The sequence below is a fragment of the Micromys minutus genome (genome assembly GCF_963924665.1).
Source record: "Micromys minutus genome assembly, chromosome: 21".
NCBI lineage: Eukaryota > Metazoa > Chordata > Mammalia > Rodentia > Muridae > Micromys > Micromys minutus.
Genome location: NC_137956.1, coordinates 6,583,214 through 6,606,516, shown reverse-complemented (window position 1 = coordinate 6,606,516; position 23,303 = coordinate 6,583,214). Strand labels below are relative to the sequence as shown.

Sequence of the window (23,303 nt, the reverse complement as noted above, 5' to 3'; positions counted from 1 at the left end):
GGTTCATATAAGGACATCATCTCAGATTACAAAGGCCAGAATAATCTAATCAAGTGACTATTAAAACTGAAGAACTTTGGGGGGGGGCTGGAAAAGAGGAGGAGGGGGCTATGTGGCTGGTTCTGAAGAAAAAGGAGCTCAAAAGCTGAATCGGGCAAGAGAATAGATGACTCCTTCAGGCCTCAGAAAGATCTAGTCCCGTCTGTACCTTCATTTCATCCTAGATCTGGGCTGGGGGCGACCCCTGTAATCTCAGGGCATCAGAGGATGTGGCGGCAGGGTCACAAGTGGTTCAAAGCCAGCCTGGTTTACACATATCATAGGTTCAAGGACAGTGAGGGTTTCACAGCAGGAAAATGCCTCAAAAAGAAAGAGTTTTGACTGTGTGTTGCTGTTGACAAACACTAAATTAGTGCTAGTTTGATAAGAGGAACTTGGAAAAGAAATTGATCTGGTACCCATCTGCTAGATAAGCCTGTAACACAAGCATTGCACCAGCCTGTGAACTTGTGTCCTGAGCGTGATCAACCTGACAGAGAGCCTATGGTTGCCTTCTAAACAATTCACAATTAGACAAATGGATGCAGATGGTGGTCTCCAGAACCCACCGCTCTGAGCTTACACAGCACAGGAGTGATTTTTTTTTAACTTCTACCAAAGCAATTTTATCAGGGACACATGTAGTATATTTTCAGGATGAAAATCTTGCAAAATACATGGTTGGCCTCAGGTACCAGCTCTTTACAATACAGTTCAAACTCTTTTTCCATACCCAGTATTCAAAATGAACATCTGATATCCAAGTGTACAGAATCGAATCATGAACTACGACAGGTACTGAGTGACCCATGGGTAGCATTTCCTAAAATGTACCCTGCCCCTTCCTCCAATGGCTGCAACTGATTACAGGACATCATGCCAGCCTTCGATGACACGAAGCACTGATTCCAATGGCCTTTCTAAGGACTTGTGCGGTACTCCTGAGTGGTCGGCTGTGAGCCTTTTTTATGCTTTTTGCAGAAGTCCTTCAAAAGATAGACAAACAGTGCACAGTACCACACTGCTGCCATTGCTCATGTCTGAGGTAAAGGCAAGAGAGTACATCGTCAGTAGCATCTAATCCCCTTGGTACTCAAAAAAAAAAAAGAATCACCCAATGGACAAATGGGTCTTGTATAAATCTCTAGATTCTGTAAAAATTCATTCTTCTTCACCCAGATTTTCATTTGAGATCAAAAGCCCAGCTTCTTTGACGAAATGAAAATCTTACAATTTAGGAGCTGTATTTGAACCTACGGTACCGCCCACCTGAACGGTGGCACGCTGGGCTTTCCTCGGGCTCCGAGCAACTGGAGAATGACTTAAATAGGAATGCAGACTATGCAGGATGATGTAGGGGTTCCCAGAGTATTCCATAACAGAGGAGCCTGGTGTTCTCTCTGTCGACCTGTCACACTCACAGGCTGCATGGAAGTATCACACCATTTAGCAAAACATCCCTGTGGCTGAATGAGCAGATTTCATGGAAAATCCTTAGGATGCTGTCTGGACACAGAGGAGAGGTTCTAGAGAGACAGTTTGTTAACACAAAACAACAAACAACAGTTCAAGGTACAGCTAAATTTCCCTACATTCTGAGGTAACCTTAAATATCTTTGGTTTTAAATTTCTTTTTAATTTGCTGATATAAAGTACTCGAATAAAAAAACACTGATAAATACCAATATAACTGTATTGCCTTTAACTATGTAAACTTAGCCTTTCGATATTTTCTTTTTGCCACTAAAGCTATGTTCCCTATCTGCTTCTAAATAAGTTTATTTCAAACCTGCTCATCCTTATTTACAGGCTAAACTATATATTTTAATGGTCTTTGGTATGAAAATGTTGATGAGCAGTATACTGTAATATTTGACATTAAAAATGACAGGCAAGCAGGTTATCCCCTCTTCCAGCAAATACGTTTTTGGAAAATGAAATACTTCCTAATTTGCATGCCGGCTTATTTGGAGTTGAATACAGTGACGTAATGAACCCTTGAGGAAGACATGATAACCTTCACACTTTAGTTAGAATTTCAGACTTCAAAGAAGCTGGCTTTCACCAAGCTGAAAGCCTCTGTTAAACATTAAATACCTTAGTCCATGAGATTAGTAGTAAGATTTGTTTTTTTTTTTTCTCTCCAACAAGTAATTCCAACAATTTGAAAATGCATTAATACTACAGAGTTGAAGGTTTCTTTACTTGTTGAAGGGGGAAAAAAAAACCTTACACTTTAAATAGTTTGTAACTATCTGCTGGCAAGGATATTACAGCAATGTATTTTAAACTCTCTGTGACAGTAAGGTAGTTTATGTTACTAGCCTAATCAACTGTAACTATCAATACAAACCCTTCATTTTAGGGTTAGAAATGACTTGTATTCAAGTCTATTAATAACTGTTTTTAGTGAATTGGAATGAAGGTACTTATAGAAATTTTACTGTCTACTGGAAATTCTTTGGTAACAAAATTGACAGAAAAGTCTGTATAAGAACAAAAATGAACTAGCAAGTAATTGTAAGCTAAAGGTCTAGCATAACTAAGGGCCTATTCGTCATTAAATAGAGCACTTTCTCCCGGGACTGTCCGGTCTCGGCCTTTCAGATGATCCTGGCAGGGAACGTGGTTTAAACCGTACGGCCCTAAACCTGCTTTCCCCTTTACATTCTGTTTGCTTCTGACGACTGAAAACCACCGGTCCCATTGTGCCCCTTCATTTCAGACACCGAGAGAAGTCGGCCCACATACTCCTACTACTAACGAACCAAACAACGCCATACCCTGTCAATGCCCCCGCCCATGCATCATGAGCTCGAGAGTAACAAAAAGTCCCTGAGTACAGGAAACAACAGTAACACTAGGACAACGATAAAGGAGGTAGTATACAGGAGCACGAGGGCGGGGAAGGAAGTCGTTCTCCTCGCTCGTTCACCTAAAGCTCTGCTTTTTTTTTCTTTCTTTCTTTTTTCTTTCTCTCCCTCCCACCCCCCATTTTGCTGAGAAGCCCACAGTGAAAGGGACAGAGCTGTGCCGAGAAATGGCGCCTGGCACATCTTGTCGGCCGGCTTCCAAGCAAGTCCAATTTGGCACAAACCTTAGACTCCCGATGAAAACTATGGCAGTGTCAGGCCATCACAGTAGAGGACACCAGGGTGACTGTGGGATTCCCTCGACTTTAGAACACCATTTGGCAGGACCCGCCTTGTCTGTGCGCGGAGGGATGGTTTCAAGGGAAAACCCACGGAGGGCTCCTCTTTTAAAACGCGATTCAAAAGCCATTTTCCAAACACTTGGGGGAGGGCAAAACTCATGATTAAGGTTAAGGACTTGTTTCTTCTCTCCGCTCAGCCTCTGCCCTCCCACGTAGCACCTCGTGTGTCGCCTCCTGACCTTCGGAGAGAAGGCCCGCTCTACAGAGGAGTAAACGATTATTTGGATTTGCCGTTTCACACCAGGCAGAGGATGAACTCACTTCCGATGTTAGTGGGGCTCAGCCGCTAGGGTGGTGGGGAGCTCCAGCAAGGTGCCAGATAGCAAACAACTATCAGTAAGATCCAAGCTTGCGGTTTTTTTTTTTTTTTTAAGGCAAAGTTTTGGTACCTTTTTTCCTAGACATCTTTGTGAATATTAAAAAGGTATAAGGCAAAATTTTCATAATATATATTGGAAGGCACTGCTACTATGAAAATCTTAATTTTGTCTTACGCTCTGCTGTTCCGTTTATGTTCATTCTTAATATTTAATAACGTTTCTTTGTCCCATTTGAAGCCGAACTGAGGTTTTAAAAAAGAAAATCTGAGCCATCAAAAAAAAAAAAAAAAAAAAAAAAATCCACTTCCCTACACTGTATTTTGCAGCTAGCTCTAGAAACTCTGTAGATGTTCCACAAGAGACAGCGCAGCCCTTGGCTGGCTGTGGGACAAAGGGAACAGTGGCTTTCGCAGGCTGAGGGCAGGACAGTACAGGCCGGAGCAAAATTCTCCTGCTCTGGTGCTCCAAACCCAACAGCTTTGCAAGGATACCATCTGCCATATACTATGGAATGGGTTTCTTCTCCAAAGAGACGTTATTTGTTTCATCCACTGAAATAAATATACTCCCATATTTTCTCCTCACATAGAGGTGTTACATTATCCAAATCATGCAGGTCTCACAGTTCTTAAAAAAAAAAAAAAAAAAAAAAAAAAAAAAAATCAGAGCTTCAGATCAACATTCTTCCTCTTCTACCCATCGGACTCCTTCAATCACACACATCACCATCACACACACAACGGACACTCAGCGTCACTAGGAAGTCCCGCTGGTTACGGCGCTGAGAGAAACCAGCACTACGAAGGAGGCAGCACGGTTGTCTTCAGAGTCAGCAAACTGAGGTAGCTATTCAGCAGAGGGCTCAGGCAGTCTTCCCTCCGCTCCAGTGAAACATCTTAAGAGTCCAGTCAAGATGCTTGACTGGCCTTTTTCACATTGTTGACAATTGAAACATTCAAAATTCGTGAGCTTAAAAATAATTAAAAAATCTTTAAAAAGATTAAAAAAAAAAAACCCGATAAAGAGTAAGACATCAAGATTTTCACAAAAGGCTTTGCTTCCTGTTCATTGTCCTTCGAACAGATGCTGGTTGTGGGTACCTGAGCATGGCTGTCTAGCCGGGAAAGCCCTCGGCAGCACACCGCAGCCCTGCGGATGCTGGCTGTGGGGCTGAGGTCTGCTCAGCTGGCAAGGGCTGGGCAGGGTCTCCGAGTCTCTTCTGTGCAGCACCCACATCAGGATCACCACCAGCGAGGGGATTCGAGAGCGGGGGTGTGCGGCTGATGACAGAGGACAGGTGTATCTCATCATTGGACTCATGGGAGAACCTTCCAGAATCCCCTGTCTCATGGCTGCCTTCACTGTTCGCTGAATGCTCAGTGTCGAGGGTGGTGGGCCCAAAAGGTCTTGGGAAGCTGGCGGTCTGCCCTGCGGAGCTAGGGGAGTCTTCGCTGATCAGCACGGTGGTGCCTGGCTGGTAAAAGCAGACGGCCTGAGGAAATCTTCTTTGAGTCTAGGCAAAAATAAATAAGGTAGCCATGAGATAGCAGATTGGTCAAGTGTGTGGACAAAAGGTCACCATTGTGCTGGTGGGAGTGGTGCATGCCTTTAATCCCAGCACTTGGGAGTCGGAGGCAGGAGGATGTCTGAGTTCAATACAAACGTGATCCAAAGAGCTAGTTACAGGACAGGGAAGATTACACAAAGAAACCCTGTTTTGAAAAACTGAAAACCAGGCTGGAGAGATGGCTCAGCTGTTAAGAGCACTATCTATTCTTCCACAGGTCCTGAGTTCAATTCCCAGCAACCACATGGTGGCTCACAGCCATCTGTAATGGGATCTGATGCCCTCTTCTGGCATCAGAAGATAGTGACAGTGTATTCACATACATGAAATAAATTCTTTGGTAAAAACAAAAACTAAAAACCAAACAACCAAACCAAAAGAAAACATGATGACTGGACTGTGCTGGGTCAACGGCTCTCCCTAGAAGGCTGAGAGCACTTCTGAACTAAAACCTTCTTGGTGGGGCTGGAGATTGAGAGCACATATTGCTCTGGAAAGATAGTAACCACATAATTTGAGTCACAATCATCTGTTACTTAGGCTCCAGGTGATCCAACCCCCTGGGCTGGCCTCCTAAACCAGCAGTGCTGACAAGCTGTTTAATCCCAGCACCCAGGAAGCAGAGGTAGGAGGATCTGTGAGTTGGAGGCCAGCCTGGTCTAGAGAGCAAATTCCAGAACAGCCAGAGCTACACAGAGAAACCCTGGCCCAAACAACCAAACAAAACCAACCAAATAAAAACAACAAAGCCTCTGGTTATTTCCACATAACTCCTTACATTCCTCTCTCCCAAGTCTTCACACACCCCACTGAAAAACATACTTCAGATTACAGTCCCAACGTCTTTCCACCCACCACCGCTCTCCATAATCAGAATCAAACCAGGTCGGCCAAAATGCTTCATTTACATTTTCCCAGTCTTTCTAATTATCATTTCTTATGCCACCGACTTTAAAGGATTCTCCTCACATGGGTGGATTACCTGTTCAACTTTAATCTTCTTAGTGTCCTGGAAAAAAAGCCACTTTTTCTTAGTGTTGTTTTTAATCACGGGACCATAACTGTTGATGATCAGGTCAGTCCCTCCCTGAGAAAATGAAAAGGGGAAGTATCTCAGTATTAAAGAGAGATTTGAAGTACACAAAGATTTTAAATGTCCAAAGAAGACAACAGTCACATATGGTGACCTCTCCTACATGGGAGAAAACATATTCAGGACATGTATTTGTGATCAAAAACATATCAGGGTGGGAGTAATGGTCTAGTGGCTAAAAGAACTGCCTCTTCTTCCAGAGGACCCAGGTTTTATTCCCAGCACACACATGGTGGCTCACAGTTATCCATAACTCCAGCTTAAGGAGACTACTCTATGCTCTCTTCTGGCTTATATACACACAAGGCACATATGTGGTGCAGACATAAGCAGACAAATACCTGTACAAATCACAAGAAAAAAAAAACATGTCAGGTTCAGCCATATAATTAATTAATTAATTAATTAATTTTAAAGACTGGGTTTACCTATGTAGCCTGTGCTGGTCTGGAACTCATGGTCTTTGCTCCTTAGCCTCCTGTGTACTAGGGGATGATAGAAATATGCTACCACACCCAGCCTGGCTTACTTACTCCGTACCCACCCACAACCCTTTCTCTATATGTGCTTATTTAAAATTAGTTCCTATCCTCATTAAAAGCTTGGAGCACAATTAACGATTTGGAATAAAAGGCTATGCCGATAAAATTTTTCTGCTACAGAAAGCAAGCGTTTGGAATTATGATGAGTTTGTAATGAATTCTTGTACATTTCTTCATCAGATTCTCCATTCAACCTTTTTTTTTTTGCATGACTGAAATATTTGAATAGCAATATTCAAATTCTCTCAAAAAATATTTTTAACCAAAAGCGAGGCGTCATCTGCAGGCCAACCAAGGGGATAGCTCAGCCTCCGGCTGCTCTGATTTCAGACTGGCTGCCTTTCTCTCCATCTTCTCCATCTCTCCTTTACTGTGTTTCTTCCCTGTCTTTTCTTGTATCTGCTACCACTGATGATAATAGAACCACAATATGTACTGTTCTTTAGAAACTTTGGATTCTAGGGCCTGGGGACAAGGCTCACTTGTAACTGCTTGCCTAGTATGAAGCCAGCCCTGGGTTTGATCCCCAAAACCATGTAAACGGGATGTGGAGGTGCAAGCCTATAATCCCAGAGCTTAAGAGGTAGAGATAGAGGCTGAGGAATCAGGAATCCAGGGCTACCTTGTCCACATAGTGAATTTGAGGCCAGTCTGGGTTACAAGAGAGAGAGAGGAGGTGGGGAGGAGAAAAGCCTTTAACAGGCTGCAGACAAGACAAACACAACAGCAGAAATCAATTCAGCATGTAACATTGTGCTTGATATGAGTATACCATGTCTGTTAAATGATTGCACACAATTAATATGAGCTTGTGGGCAGGCAAAATGGCTCAGCAGGAGAAAGCACTTGCCACCAAGTCTGATGACCTGAGTTCAATCCCTAGAACTCACAGAATGGAAAAACAGAACCAACTCCCACACCCGTGCATCACAACATACAAATGGCCACATATGTCAGAATCACCAAATAAACAAACACAAAAAATTAATATGAACTCTAGTAAAACTTTAAAGTGTTTTAGTCACTGTAAGCTTCCAGAAAGGGTCTTTGAAGGATAAACCTCTTGCATGAGGCTGCTTGACTAGTTCAGCCCTGCAGGACACAAGAAGCAGCTGCTACATCATCTTCCTTTCTAAGAATCCTTTTAACAATCTAGAAGACCTTCTTTGCTGAGGTGTGTGTGTGTGCAGTTAGTGGTGATGGAGCTCCTGTGAGAATGTGACAAGGCTGACCGGTGTGAGCTGGTTTCTATAACACTCATCACTTGGTAAAGACAAGGGGTAGCACCCTCTGGTGATGGTTCCTTGGAGTACTCTACTTCCTCGGGCCATCAAGGGAAGCAGGTGCTTTAGATGTCTGTGAAGATCATTATTTTTATTTTATGCATACAAGTGTTTTGCCTGAGGTCAGGAGAGGGAGCCAGATCCCTGTAAAGTGGAGTTATACCATATGGGTGCCGGGAATGGAACCTGGGACCTCAGGAAGAGCAGGAAGTATTCCTAACTGCTGAGCCACCTCTCCAGCCCTGATCTTTTTTATTTTAAAACAATTGTTTTTTTTTGGAGGTGACAGAGATGGCTCAGTGGTTAAAAGCACAGGCTGTTCTTTCAGAGAACCAAGGGCAAGTTCTCAGGACCCACATGGCAGCTCACAACCATCTGTAATTTCACTTCCAGAGGTGAAATTCATTTCACTTCATTTCCTCTTCTGCCCCTTGAGCACTGGGCACATGTGTGCTGCACAGAGATACGTGAAGGCAAAACACTCATAATCCTAAAAAATGGCGCCCATCTTTCCCATCTCTTCCTGAATCTTCCATTCTTTGTACTTTTCTCTGAAAACTGGGTGGATTCTACAACACACTTTCTGCTAAGTTAATTTCCCATAAAGAGAGAAGCATGTGTCATAAAAAGAGAAGCATCAGTAGCAGCAAACCTTCGCATCAATGAAGCTGCTTGGCATCATGGGTACCAAGGATTCTTCATTCTCCGCAGTTCTCTCCAGGTTCTTCCCCATGTCACTTGCCGCTGCTACAGAGGCACTGGCTCGGGATAACGGCTGGGTTGCACTCTGTGCTGTCTTAGAGGTGGATGACTTCCTGAAAGATTGATAAGAAAACCTTCTCACCTCAGTGGGCGTGGGCAAGTGTACTAAATCATAACTTTCTTTTTTTTTTTTTTTTTTTTTTTGAGACAGTGACTTGTGTATCCTAGACTGGCCTTAAACTTGTAGCAGAAAATATCTGTAGATCTATTCATTTATCGTGTTTTAAACCTTTATATCATTTATTCTCTCTGTGTGTGTCTGTGTGTGCATGCACATGTGAGGTTCACAGGACAACTAACTAGCAAGACTCAGTTCGCTCCTACCTTGTGGTTTTGAGGACTGAGCTCACCTTTATGCACCAAGGCATTCTGAGGGCTCCCTGACCACGAGAAGCACGTAAAACCACGACTGGCTTTACGAAGTGCTGAAGACTGAATCCAGGGCTTCATGATCCTAACTGAGCTCTTTAGTCCTGGGTTTTAAAACACTGGGCCTTTTGAATGCCTGTGTCTCAAAAACTTTGGAAATTAAATACTAGATCATTAACTTGGCTCACTGCTGCAGTGCTTGACCTGCCTGACAGCTAAGAGCTGACTCTACTCCCTCAGCCTCAGTGCTGTCTGTGATTCCAGCCACTTGCTCTGTGTTTCTCCTAGTGCATGTCTGAGGCCTATCTGGTCCCACCGCTTAGACGTGAAGTCTTAAGGAATCTTCTGGGGGAAGGGCTGTGCTGGTTCAAGCACACCATTAAAACACACAAAAGCAGCAGCCAATCTCTCAGATGTACTTCTCATTTTCTCAGAACCACACAGAGATGCAGAAACCAAATCCTCATTTAGGGATTTTTTTATTGGCACAGCATTTTCCCCCAAATGGCTGGAAAATGATCTCAGTATAAATTCAGCACATTCCAAGCTGTAAAACCCTGTAACATAACATTCATTTTAAGGAGAAAAATACCCAGTTATGTTACAAGGCACTTGATTTCAATTTGTTTCCTGCAGCTGCTTTCGTTTAAATATTTTAATCATTACAGCATATCTCTCTGCATAAGTCTCTCTCTCTCTCTCTCTCTCTCTCTCTCTCTCTCTCTCTGTGTGTGTGTGTGTGTGTGTGTGGCATGCATCTGTGTTTGCATGTATGACCCAGGGGTCTCCCTCAATCGCTCCCCACCTTACATTTGAGACATGGTCTCTCAATGAATCTGGAGCTCAACATTTCTGTTAACTGGCTTAATGAGCCACAGGGACTTTTCTGCCTTTGCTTCTTGCAGGCTGGGATGAAAGACTGGCACCACACCCACCTGGCATCACTGTAGGTTCTCACAATTGGCACAGCAACTATATACCCATGAGCTGTCACCCAGGCCCAGCACCAGCATCTACAGGGGAACCGCACCTGGCTTTGCTTCGGTATATCAAGATGAGAACACAGATGAGGATACAGGTCAAGGCTATGCCAACACCCACTGCGATGCCCGTCATTGACTTTTGGTCCAGATGGTAATAGCCTGAATAAACTAGAGTGATAGCATGTTTACTCAATCAGAAGGAAAAAAAACCACATTCCACATATAGTTCAGATAGTTGCTTTTCTATAATTTGCCTTTATCTTATAGGGAAAGTTTGATACTACATGTAAGCAGAAAAGTCTACATATCACTGAAAAGCCAATACATACAAATGAAAAGCCAATTCATTTCCAATATTGAATATTGAGACCACATGTAGAGGAGAACTATATCATCAAACAATGAACACTCATCTAGAATTTATTTAATTTTACAGAGTCATTATATTTTTAATTTATGTATAGTCTGAGTGTATGCACACATGTGCAGTGCCCAAAGAGACCAGAAGGTGGTGTCAGGTCTCTAAAACTGGGAGCCAAACTCTAGTCCTCTGCAAAGGCTGTGAGCACTCTTAACTGAGAAGTCATCTCTCCAGCCCCGGGCTGGAGTAAATGACAAGGGAGGACAAGTGTGTATGCTCCACTCTTCCCCAACCATGGGTGGCTATTGCAGTTACCTCCTTCCGTTCCTTAGTTCTGACCTCTTCTTGCCTTCTTCCACACTAACACTGACTATTCTGTGGCTCTCAGACTAGTGACAGCTGCTCTCCACGCAAGAGGTGTCTAGAGTCCTGGACCCTGGGGGCATTGGCTCCCAGGTGGACCCGGGAAGGAGTGGGTGAGAGTTGCTGCTTAGCTGCTTGTTTTCCCTCCCAACTGTTTTTCTGGATAAAAACCACCTTCTGTTTGGGAGAGCTGTTTTTCTTTAATGAAAGCCAGACTCCTCCCAGCCTCGGTACCACAGCCACCTCTGCTGTTGGTTTCTGCAGAGCCTCCCAGGATGCTTCCACCCACAATCCTGTAGCTCATCCAGCCCAGTGGCTCCACAGCTGGATAAATGTGGTCTGGGAGCTGAAAGGTCATTCTGAGGCCGTTTTACCTCTGACTTCTGGGACCACAGAAGAGAGCCAGGCAGACCTGCAACCTTACAGCTCCACTGAGTGCAGGTTCAGGGGGGTGGTGACTATGGGACCTGAAATCAAGTCTCAGGGAATAAGAAAACCAGTGACTGTGGCAGCATCCCGACCTTTGGCATCAGAAGAATCCAAACGCTTGGGCCTCTGGTTCAATTCTGAGGCATCTTTAGGGAGGACGGCCAGCTCCACAGAATTTGAAAAGGGCCCTTCTCCCACCTCGTTGGATGCAGATATCTTGACAATGTACACGTTTCCTGCCACCAGGTTTTCCAGCAGAGCCATGGTTATTGCCCCTAGAAACATCACAAATTAAGTAAACTTTTACAGCCATGCAAACATGAACTTACATTTAATTAGCATTTTTCTGAGGATAAATTAAAAAAAATTTTTTCCCCCTCAGGGAGACTGGAGAAATGGCTTAGTCACTAAGTGAGTGTGTTTGCTGATCTTTCAGAAAACCTGAGTTCAATTCTCAGCACCTATGTCATGCAGCTCGAGATGACCTGTAACTCCAGCTCCAAGGGGTCTGATAGCTTCTTCTGGACCCCACAGTCACCCCCAACCATGTGGCATGCATACACACATAAATAACTATAGGAGCAAATCTTTAAAAATCTTTGTCCTGATTATACAAGTGACTATTGTCATTGTGGGTCACTGGGAAAATGACCGTTCCATTGTTGATATTTTAACTAGTTGTGTATGTGTACAAATGTATGAACACAGATTTTTCGATTGTTTGGTTTTCCGAAATTATTTGAGGGGGAATTGAGTATGGTGCTGGGATTGAACCCAGGTCCTTGTGCATGCTAAGCAAGCTCTTTACTACCGAGCTACAATCCACACCCCCAAAACATATCTGCCCCATGCACTGCCCTATCTTCATGTTTTCACTTAACACTCTACAATACATATACAGACGTCCCATAAAGGCCTCAATGATGATGTTTTAGCTGGAGGCTTTTGTTTGCTGTGTATATGTGCATGGAGACAGGGCAGGTGCGTGTGAGTGCAGTGCTCACAGATGGTGGGAGGACATAGGCATTATAAGCAGCTCTGACACAGGCACTCTACTACCAAGTTACAGTCATGGCTCAGCAGTTAAGCGTATGTATTGCTTATGCAGAGACTAAACTAAATCCCCAGCACCCATGCTCACAACTCTTTGTAACTCCAGCTCCAGGGGATCAGAGCCCCTGGTTTCTATAGGGACCTGCACTCTCATACACACGTCCCCATAAAGACACACATACCTATACACAATTAAAAATAATTTTAGCCGGGCATGGTGGCACACACCAATCTCAGCACTCTAGAGGCAGAAGCAGGTGGATCTCTGTGAGTTTGAGGCCAGCCTGGTCTACAAAATGAGTTCCCGGACATCCAGGGCTAAAGAGAGAGACTCTCATCTCGACAAAACAACACACACACACACACACACACACACACACACAAATCTTTAAACGAGGAAGAAAACAAAATATTTTCCAAATGTTGAATATATCTTTTAGCGGCTGATTATGTTTCTAAAATGAAAACACAGGTTTCCGCGGGAACCACAGAGGCTGGCGACACCTCACAGGCATGGAGCGTAGAGGGCAGCTGGCAACATCTTCTGTTCTTCCACCACGTGGGTTTCAGGCACTGAACTCAGGTCTTCAGCCTTGGTGGCTAGTGTTTTACTCACTGAGCCACCTCCTCAACCAGGTTAACCAGCAAGGTGACCAGGCCCAGGCCAGCAAGATGCTCAGCCAGTTAGGAACACGTGCCACCAAGGCTGATAAGCTGACTTTGATCTCTGGGACTCGCATGGTGGAGCGAGAACTCCCAACAGTTGTCCTCTGATTTCCACTGTGGCATGCACCTCACCCTCCACCCCCCACTAGAGAAATAAATATGTCTTTAAAAAGATGTTGGTGTTTATCTGCCTGAGATCTGTCTCTCTTCAAAGGTACTTTTATTTGGACTCACAGATGTGCAGCAGCCGTACGGCATCTCTCTGTGATGGGCACTGGGAATTCCTGTTTGAACCTTGCTGTTTCCTCCTGCATTTAGAGTATTGCCCTTTAAGAAACTCAACCACAAAGCTGTCACAGCGCTGTGCCAAAGGGTAGTGCCCTGCACAGGGACACCAAGCCTTCCTGCTGTCAGGAGGAATTGTTCGCCTTTTCTCCAGATTCAGGGGGACATCAGCTTCAGAGAGCTCAGGAGGGTTTGCTGCAGGAGGGCTGGCTTTCCCAGAGCACGTAGGAGGGTGCACTTCACTCAGCAAGGGATGTGTGGCCAATCCTACAGGTGAGATCCTGATACAGAGGCCACTCTGCAGGTCACATGGTGTCAACTGGCCCAGCCACCAAAGGCAGTGCCAGAAGCCTGGGCAGAGCTTGTTTTCCTGTTCTCTGGTTTCAAGTTGGAAGAGACAGGGTGCGTTACCTGAGTAACGCCACTGCTAAGTCAACACAAACACACCAGAAAGCCCTATTTAGAAGCAGGAAGAGTCTGTACTGGGTACCTTAGATGTAGGCAGACGCATTACAAAACAAAGATGTACTGTGACAAGTTAAAATTAGCTGGAGGACCAATCCAATTTCTTCATCAGTAGAGATAAAAATAAAGCTCCCGTGCTATCATTAAATGTATTTAATTTCTCAAAATGCTTGGCAAAACGTATCACTACCAGAAGCAAAATTTTCATTTAATTAAAAGAATGTTTTGCTGGGCTGGAGAAATGGATCATTGGTTAAGAGCACTGAATGCTCTTCTAGAGGCCCCAGGTTCAATTCCCAGCACCCACATGGCAACTCGTAGTTGTCTGTAACTCCAAGATTTGACACCCTCCTACAAACATAAACGTAGGCAAGGCTGACCCTGAGCTCCTGATCCTCCTGCCTGCACATCTCAAGTGCTGAGATACAGCCATGCACCAGCTACCACAACCAGCTTTATTCAGTGCTGAGGATTAAACCCAGGGATTCATGCCAGGCAAGCATCCCACCAGCTGAGCTATACCCCCAACCCAATTAAAGTTAAATTTTGTAAGTGAATCTGCAGTATGTGATGTACACAAATCTTTCTGTTCATTATGATTTCAGTTACACACACACACACACACACACACACACACACACACACACACACAAAGAAAACGGCATAACAGTCTTTCCCCATGAGCACCCGAGGCTTGTGGGTGGGACTCAGAGGTCAACTTGAAGGACAGTTCTCTCCTCCTATCCTGTGGGTGGTTAGTGGTCATCTTTAGTGGCAATGTCCTTCATTTGTCCACCTCGCCAGCCCACCATCACAAGTATCTGGGTTCTCGAAAAATTTGAATTCTTGGACTACTTGTTATTAAATATGAACATCAATATGTATAAATTTGTATATATTAAATATTATCTATTGGGAAGATCTCTTAGTTCAAGGTCAGCCTGGTTTACAGAGCTAGTTCCAGGACAGCCAGGGCTACACAGAGAAACCCTGTTTGGAAAATAAATAAATATTATCAGGCATGGCGAAAACCTTATTTTCCCATGTTCTCGCATGCCCCCGCCATCCTAACACTGATGTTCAGATACAAAGACAGTTTTCCATGTTAAGTTCTTCACCCCAAGCTGAAGTCATTGCTTTTTAGACAATTGTAGGTAAGTTGATTCCTTCCCATTTTCTCTCTCAAACAAAGACTCTATTGCTTTTTCTTACACTGTTTACTTGTTCTTTCCGAGCCAGGGCATTAGTTATGAAGAAAGCTCTCTGCATTTAACACATGACAAAAGCGTCTCACAAGAATGTTCCTGAACAATCTCAGCCACACAGACCCTGTTTTCCTGCACACAATTACGTAGTTTGGAAGGTTCGCACAGATGCAAAAGCCTACAATTACCGTCCGAGTCTCCATGGAGCCAGAAATGAGGTAAGATATTCATTTCTGAGCTCTTTCCTAAACTCCTGAACAGGTCAATTTGAAAACAGGCAGAAGAAATTCTTGTTTCCTTCTAGGACGGTAAGAAGGAAGAATTTAAGGCTATGTGCTCCAGGGACTCCTTATTAATGTTCATGGAACTTCATTAAACCAGATTTGTCATTTCGCCAAGTGTTGTGTCAGTAAATCATCTCAGAAATGAGAGACTGAAACAGAATTGTGGCAGGGGTAGAGAGATGGCTCAAAAGTTAAAAATGCTGCTCCCCCAGAGGACCCAAGTTCAGCTTCCAGCAGCCATGTTGGGCAACTTCAGCTCTGGGGGACCTAGCGTCCTCCTCTGGCCTCTGTAAGCACTGCCCACATGGGGCAGAGACACAGAAGTGGAAATAAAGGTAAAAATAAATCTAATACAAAGCATATGCTAGGGCCTGAAAAACAGCAGAGATTAAAGATGCTTGCTACCAAATGTTATAATCAAAGTCTGATCCTCAAGACTAACACAGTGGAGAGAACCAACCCTTCCCCCCATTTGCCCTCTGGCCTCCTTCACCCATCCCTACTGCCACCCCACCCTACCCCCAGCCAAATATTTACATTATTTTGGATTTTTGAAATAGGGTTTCTTTGTGTAGCCCTGGCTGTCCTGGAAATCGATCTGTAGACCAGGCTGGCCTTAAACCCACCTGCCTCTGCCTCCCCAGGGCAGGGACTAAAGGTGTGCACCACCACTGCCTGGCTTGAAATGTTTTTCATTTTTAAAGAACTCAAGCTAGACGATGATACTAAAGAGGCCTCAGTGAGAGACCTAGTCACACCTGTGGGCAGTCCCGATTGTCATGCTCATACTGTCTCTAGTGGGACATCAGCAAATGTAAGCGTGACTCACCAAGATTGCTAACACTTTGTTTCCGGAGGCTTATCTTTCCCTCCCACACTCAACATCCCCCACCCCACTGTTTCTAGACTCCCCATCCTTATGAGATTCACCAAATCAATAAGAAAATGCAACAACTGCTTGACCCTCCAGAGAGGTCTGAGAAGGTACAGGAGACCACAGACAATCCAACATAACTGCCAGGTCCTTTCGAATCTCCTCACTGGCTGATTAGGGCTGGGCTGGTTAGAACAGAAAACATGCATCTCCAACCATCACAATTTCTGCTTACAAGGCTGGAGAGAAGGCTAGCCTTGAAGAGGACCTGGGTTCCTTTTCCATGTGGTGGCTCAAAAACTCCATTTCTAAGAAATCTGTTGTCCTTTTCTGGCCTATGAGAAGAACTGCACTCATGTGCACAAACCCACAAGTATGCGTAATTAAAAGTAAATTTAAAATTTTTAAAAATAGCTAGATAGTGGCAGTACATACCTTTAATCCCAGCACTTGGGAGGTAGAGGAAGATGGACCTCTGTGAGTTTGGGCTAGCTTGGTCTACAGAGCGATTTCCAAGACAGCCAAGGCAATACAGAGAAACTGTCTCCAAAAACCAAAGCAAACCAAACCAGGGTGGGGAGTGGGGGGAGGGTGGTGGTAGCTGGGCTGGAGAGACAGCTCAGCAGTTAAGAGCACTGGCTGCTCTTCAAAAGGATCCAGGTTCAATTCCCAGCATCCACATGGCAGCTCACTACTGTAAATCCAGTTCTAGGGAATCTGATACTTTCACACAAATGTGTATTCAGGCAAAATATCAATGCACATAAAATAAAAGTAAATAAAAAATATTTTTTAAGAAAAAAGAAAATTACAATCCCCAGCTTTTGCTTTTTCCCCTGTGAAATGATAGGCTTGGGCTAGCCACAAGATTGGACTCTTTCTTCCTTGTCTCAAAAGTGCCAGGATTACAGATGTGGACTGCCACCCCTGAAGCCTTAAACTTACAACTGCTTGGCAAACATTCCTTTTCCAGCATGTGTGAATTAAGGGCATGCCAAAATAACACTTTAGACTCCCCATCTAAACTGACACATGGAACATATCCAGAAGGGAGACTTAAGAACGTAATGTTAAAAGTACTCAGCAAGAATATTAAGACTTTGGTAATTTAGTATTCCTTAGCTAAAAACAGACCAATGTTTAAGAATCTTAAACGGGGCTGGAGAGATGGCTCAGTGGTTAAGAGCACTGACTGCTCTTCCAGAGGTCCTGAGTTCAATTCCCAGCAACCACATGGTGGCTCACAACCATCTGTAATGGGATCTGATGTCCTCTTCTGATGTACATGAAGACAGCTACAATGTACTCACAAAATAAAAATAAACAAATCTTAAAAAAGGGAAAAAAGAGGGAGAATGGGGGACTTCTCTCAAAAAAAAAAAAAAAGAATCTTAAACGGTGCTCTTAAACCTTTATCATGTTTTCTCTGTTAAAAAAAACCAAACAAACAAAAAAACTAAAACAAAACAAAAAACAACCAAACAAACAAAAAACCTTGGAGCCAGCAAGATGGCTGCACAGGCAAAGGGGCTTACTGAGCAACCCTGCCGACCTGGAACCTACTGCCCGAGGCTGGACGTGGCCGCAGTGTCTGTAACACCAGCGCTCCCACCAAGAGAATGGAGGCGGAAACAGAAGTGTCTGGAAGCTCTTAGGTCATCTATCTCAAAGCATGCAGAGGCAAAGCAAAGCCCTGCCCAAACAATGTGGAAGGTAAGAACCAACTCCTGAAAGCCGTCCTCTGACCTCAGTGTGTGCGCTGAGGCACATGCGTGTCTGCACTCAACACATACAATAAATAACTAAACTAAAGGGATAGATATGCCTTGCCAATGCCCTTTGAACAAAACTGAAAACTCAGTAACAACTTATTCCTTTCTAAATGCGAACGTAACTTCAGTGTGGACTCCCTGTTATTCCCCTCATCTCTCCCGTGACACTGGTGACTTACTGTGATCGTACTCACCTTCCCGGTGTAGGACCTGCCACTCGCCGGCAATCCAGGCCTTCCTGGAAGCGTACAGGATGGTGTAGCGTGTCACCACTGTCTCTGGGCCATCTGGGGGTTTCCAGGAAACAAGGGCAGTGTCATCTTCTATCAGCGTCACCTTTACCCCCACCGGGGGGCCTGTGGGTGCTGTAGGAACACAGAGTGACAGTGTATGAGAATTAGAGGGGTTCTAATTACCCCAATGCTGGCTGACAGACAGAGGAGTCTGAACAACCAGAAACTATGGCATTTTTTTTTTTTCTTTTGAGGTTCACTGTGATAAAAGGAAATAGCTGAGACTGGCCTTCAATAATTGACCTTTCTGCTTCCACCTCTGGAGTGCTGGGGTCAGCATCCACCATTCTATCAGGTTGATATGGTGCTGGGATAGATCTGAGGGCTTCGTGCATGCTGGGAGATTACCAAGCGCTCTACCCATTGAGCTATATCTCCAATCTTAATTTCACTTTCAGGTTTAAAACACTTTTTTAAAAATCATAAAGAGGGAGGACTCTAGATGGGTCTAAAGGATACAATTTTTAGGACTTTTAAAATATCACTGTTAATCAGAATGGTTTATGGCAATAGGGCACTTGTCTAGCGTGAGCAAAGCCATTAGAAAGACTTCCTGGCACAGAGAGGGAAGGGGAGGGAACACAGAGGGAGCGCAGATTGTTCTTCAGTTCACCAGAGAAAGTTCCCATAGGTACCGACTCTAAACTGCAGCCCCTACTAAAATGTTTAGAGGAACCTGACCCAGAAGGCTCGAAGCAGATGCTCCTGAGACTAAAGCGTTAATTTCCCAAGACACTAGGAACCAGTGTGTTTAGAGAACAGACTCTAATAATATTTTTTGCCGGTGAACATCCGTGAGATTCCAGAACATCAGCTGACCCCATGTTTAACGACAGCTCATAGTATGAAGAAATGGGTTGGGCACTGCTTTTGTGGGATATTGTTAAAGCATGGCAGATCCGGGGACAGTGGGACCACAGGACTCAGCGCCGGCACAGCCAGCTATTCATACACGGCACCATGCAGCACCACGTGTAGGAAAAGGGGCTGTGACATGAGTTTCTAACAGCATAACCCAGCGTCTTCCATTTTCAGTGAGCTGAGACTTGAGCGTCAAGACTGACTGAAGAAAAAAATTCAAAGGGACAGAACTTAAAGCTCGCTTGCTTTGAATTTTCCTAGAAGGAAAAAAAAAAGCCTTAAATATATTGAAAAAATTCAAAATGTAGGAAAACAAAGAAGCACATATCAGCTGTTCGGTGTGTGGGACAGTGTGCTCTCAAATCGACGTATGGACTTGGTTTCTTCTAATCTCAGGCTGCCCCTGACATCTTTATGGAGATGAGGATAATCTTCAATTTCTTAGTCTCCTGCCACTGCCTCCCAAGTGTGGGATGGCAGGTATGTGTCACTTGTGTTTAATTCAAAGTGACACATATACTTTAAAATCTATCCTTAATAGAGTTTCGGGTTTGTTTATTTATTTAGTTATTTATTTTTGTTTGTTTCTGTTTTTAAAGACAGGCATGGCAGCACACACCTTAAATCCCAGCACTCAGGAGGCCAGGGCAGACAGATCTCTGTGAGTTTGAGGCCAGCCTGGTCTACAAATCGAGTTTCAGGACAGTCAGGGCTAAATAGTAAGACCCGTCTTTAAAATATATTAACAAGGGCTGGAGAGATGGCTCAGTGGTTAGAGCACTGGCAGCTCTTCCAGAGGTCCTGAGTTCAATTTCCAGCAACCACATGGTGGCTCACAACCATCTGTAATGAGATCTGATGCCCTCTTCTGGTGTGTCTGAAGGCATTGACAGTGTACTCACATACATGAAATAAATAAATAAAATTTTAAAACAAGACAAACAACACTAAAATAAGTTATAAAACCGAAAGGATAAAGTCCACAGGGAAGCTGCGGTCTTACCTTCTGGCAGTGTGGAATGGTAGACCACGGGACTCCAGGGACTGGAGAGCTGACCCACATGCAGCCGGACAGCAAATTCATACTTGGTGTTTGGTTCTAGTCCTTGAACCAGCATGTGGGTTTCTGATCTGTGATCAAGATTAAGGGGTTTGTTAACACCACTAACATATTCCCAACAGTCAGTGTAGCGATTCACATCAAGGAGGTGTAGCTGTCAGAACTGAAGGAGCCATGGGAATCTTTCAGACATTTTTAGATCAACCCTGAAACGAGTGCTCAGCTGTAGCCCGTGCTGAGCCCAAGTCAGTAAGAAGCTAGGACCTCGAAGGAAAAACCCGAGAGGATGAGCTACTTACGTTTGCAGGTAGAGAACCAGAGAGGCGTTCTGCAGGCCAACAGGGTTACAGCGGATGGTGTAGTTAATGACTTGGGCGGTGGTGAATGCAGGCCTCCTCCAGTGCAGGAAGATGGACGAGGAGGTATTTGCCTTCGCGTAGAGATGGTGAGGTGGCGGTGGCGGAGGGACCATTCGGTCACGGACAGCTATTGAGAAATGCAACAAGAATTTACTGCAAGGGTTAGTGCTGAAGATAAGATCAGTGTAAAGGAAAGGGGGAGTACTCTACTGTAAGTGGATCTGAGGGCTTTTCCCCACCAGTCTCTTACTTACTCCTGAGACTAAAGCGTTAATTTCCCAAGACACTAGGAACCAGTGTCTGACACACTCAAACTAATCGGTCTGGTATTGGTTTATCTCTGACTCACTCAAACTAACCAGCCTCCAACTCACTCAAATTAACAAACTCCTCTGTGAGTTGCATAAGGCATCAAATGCTTAACTGAATTTTGAAAAACAATAGCTCTAGATAGTCAGAGTAGCACAGGTCTTTAATCCCACCACTTGGATGGCATAGGCGTGCAGGTCTCTGTGAGTTCGAGGCTAGCCTGGACTACATAGCCAGCCAGGTCTACATAACAAGTTCCAGGACAGCCAGGGCTACACAGTGAGACCCTGTCTCAAAAAATTAAATAATAATAATAAAAGCTACTCCCTCAAACCAAAACCCACAATAACAACAAACCAGATTGAAAATCAAGGTGCTAGTCAACGGCAGAGAAAGCCAGAGCTAGAAACAACATGTAGAATTGAGGGCCTCAGGGGAAAAGCAGACAAAGGGAAAGTAAGTGTAGAGGAAACCCACGTGTTCTTCCCCAGTTAATGTCTAGCATTCTGCTTGCTAGAATTTAAACACCCCACTTTTCTGAGTATCCACCTATTCAAGACGAGTCTAGCAGCTTGAAGGATATAAAGAAATTTACCCCCCCCCCCAGTCTTCTAGAAGTAGGGAAACAATTTCAAACAAGGGGTGGGTCACATCGGAAAACTGTGTGTCTATCACTCACACACACATCCGGGAGTACTGACGGTCTGGTCGGCCTGGTAGCCGTCTTCCATGTTGTTGTAAGCCAGTAGCCTGACGTGGTATTTTCTTCTGGGGTCTAGAAAGGAAAGCAGCAGCAATAATTCAGACCAGCCCTCTGGCTGTGAGCAGAAACCCCAGCAGAAGTGTAGGTTTGGGATGACCACCCTCCAGAGGCCTGACAGCTTTCAGAACAATGGACCTTTCTTTCCCCTTTCCCAAGGCTCTTCCTGCTCACTAGCAACATGGCCACTGGGACTAATTATCCTTAAAGTTAATGTGTTTAAACCCAGTTTCAAACCATCACCAACTCCTCCTCAAATAACCACATTTTTATTAAAAATTTAAATTGCATTTCATTCCTTCATTTTGTATGTCTGTGTATCCATGTGCGGGGCACACTTACACACACACACACACACACACACACACACACACGGACAACGTTGAGAGTGTGGGTTCTGGAAATCCATTTCACAGGCCTGATGGCAAACAACTTTACCTGCCGAGCCATCTCATCAGCCTTCTTTATTTATATTTTTAAGGATGGGTCTTGCCCAGGCTGACTTCAAATTCATTATGTACCCCAGGTTAGATTTAAATTTCCCACACAGTCCAGGCTGGCTTAGAGTTCTATCCTGTTCTACCTCAGTTTCTCCTCTATCATGAGTCCATGTGTCCCCAAAAGTTATTTTATGCAGATATGTTTTGATGAGGCGATTATATTCGAGAGTAGCATGTCTTCCCTCGGGGTTAGGGAACATTAGAAACGCCCTTCTGTAGAACCTCTGAGTATTTCTAAATGAGTCTGGGAGAAACCTTCCTTTTCAAGCCCATAAATAACTCAAGAGAGGTGAGCTGGAGCGCCCTCTACTGGTGTCAGTTAATTACTACAGCATTGAAATGAAATCCATCCCATGCAGTTTTTTTGGTGTACATGAATATTTGCCATGTTTCCTTAAACAAATGAAACACACCCACATTCACAGTAGACAGATGAGAAATTCATAGTTATCCTAAGAGCACACACATTAAAAATTCAAGCATTTAAAACTTGAAAAATAGACACATTTGTGAAATTCCAAAGTGATTTTTAAGATTGTACATGCCTACTGATAAATATATTTTAGAATTTAGAAACTGATAAATATACTCTAATACTTTATATTAAAATATATTTTAAAAGATGTCCTGGGCAGGCAAGAAGGCTTGATGGGTAAAGATGCCTGCGGCCAAGCCTGACTACTCGAATTCTATCCCCAGGATCCACACAGGACAAAAATCAGTGCTTCAAAAAAAAAAAAAAAAAAAAAAAAAAAAAAATCTCTGTAAGTTCAAGGCAAGCCTGGTCTACATTGGTAGTTTTAGGATGGCTGGGACTACAGAGCAACCTTGTCTCCAAAACCCAGAAAACAACAACAAAACAAAACAAAGATGAAATCATAACAAAAATACCCAACCAAATAACCAGGAGATGCAGAAAAAGTCTCCGCACTAAAACAAAGAAACAGAAAAACTAACAACTCCCTCTTAGGTGCACTTCGATCCCCTTTTATAAGCTATGCACAAAGGTGGTGAGGAAGAGGCTCGGGGCCATACAAAGCCGGCCTGAAACTGGGCATTTGTGGTTAGACATGTATGTTCTACTCTGTCCCCCTCTGAGATGGCCTGATTAGGAAGCTCGTGCTGGCCTTGGACTCCCAATTCTCCCATCTCAGCCTCCCAAGTGCAGTATTTAAAGGAATGCACTACCATTCCCAGTCTAGACAGAGAGCCTATGATAAAGCCTCTAACTT

The 23,303-nt window shown here is 44.1% G+C and overlaps 1 protein-coding gene across 1 annotated transcript in view; it reads right to left on the bottom strand.

Annotated features, from left to right (window-relative positions):
* Window positions 1-4,687: 4,687 nt before the first annotated feature.
* The window catches only part of PRTG (protogenin), a gene marked incomplete at both ends in the record, with an annotated part of 92,309 nt that continues 73,693 nt past the window's right edge, over window positions 4,688-23,303 (bottom strand). The window contains 9 exons of the mRNA XM_080934337.1: window positions 4,688-5,086; window positions 6,123-6,227; window positions 8,711-8,873; window positions 10,220-10,340; window positions 11,418-11,600; window positions 18,124-18,294; window positions 20,087-20,214; window positions 20,443-20,629; window positions 21,491-21,586. Of these exons, the coding sequence (XP_080790463.1) occupies window positions 4,688-5,086; window positions 6,123-6,227; window positions 8,711-8,873; window positions 10,220-10,340; window positions 11,418-11,600; window positions 18,124-18,294; window positions 20,087-20,214; window positions 20,443-20,629; window positions 21,491-21,586 (1,553 nt within the window). The remainder of the gene's footprint in view (window positions 5,087-6,122; window positions 6,228-8,710; window positions 8,874-10,219; window positions 10,341-11,417; window positions 11,601-18,123; window positions 18,295-20,086; window positions 20,215-20,442; window positions 20,630-21,490; window positions 21,587-23,303) is intronic.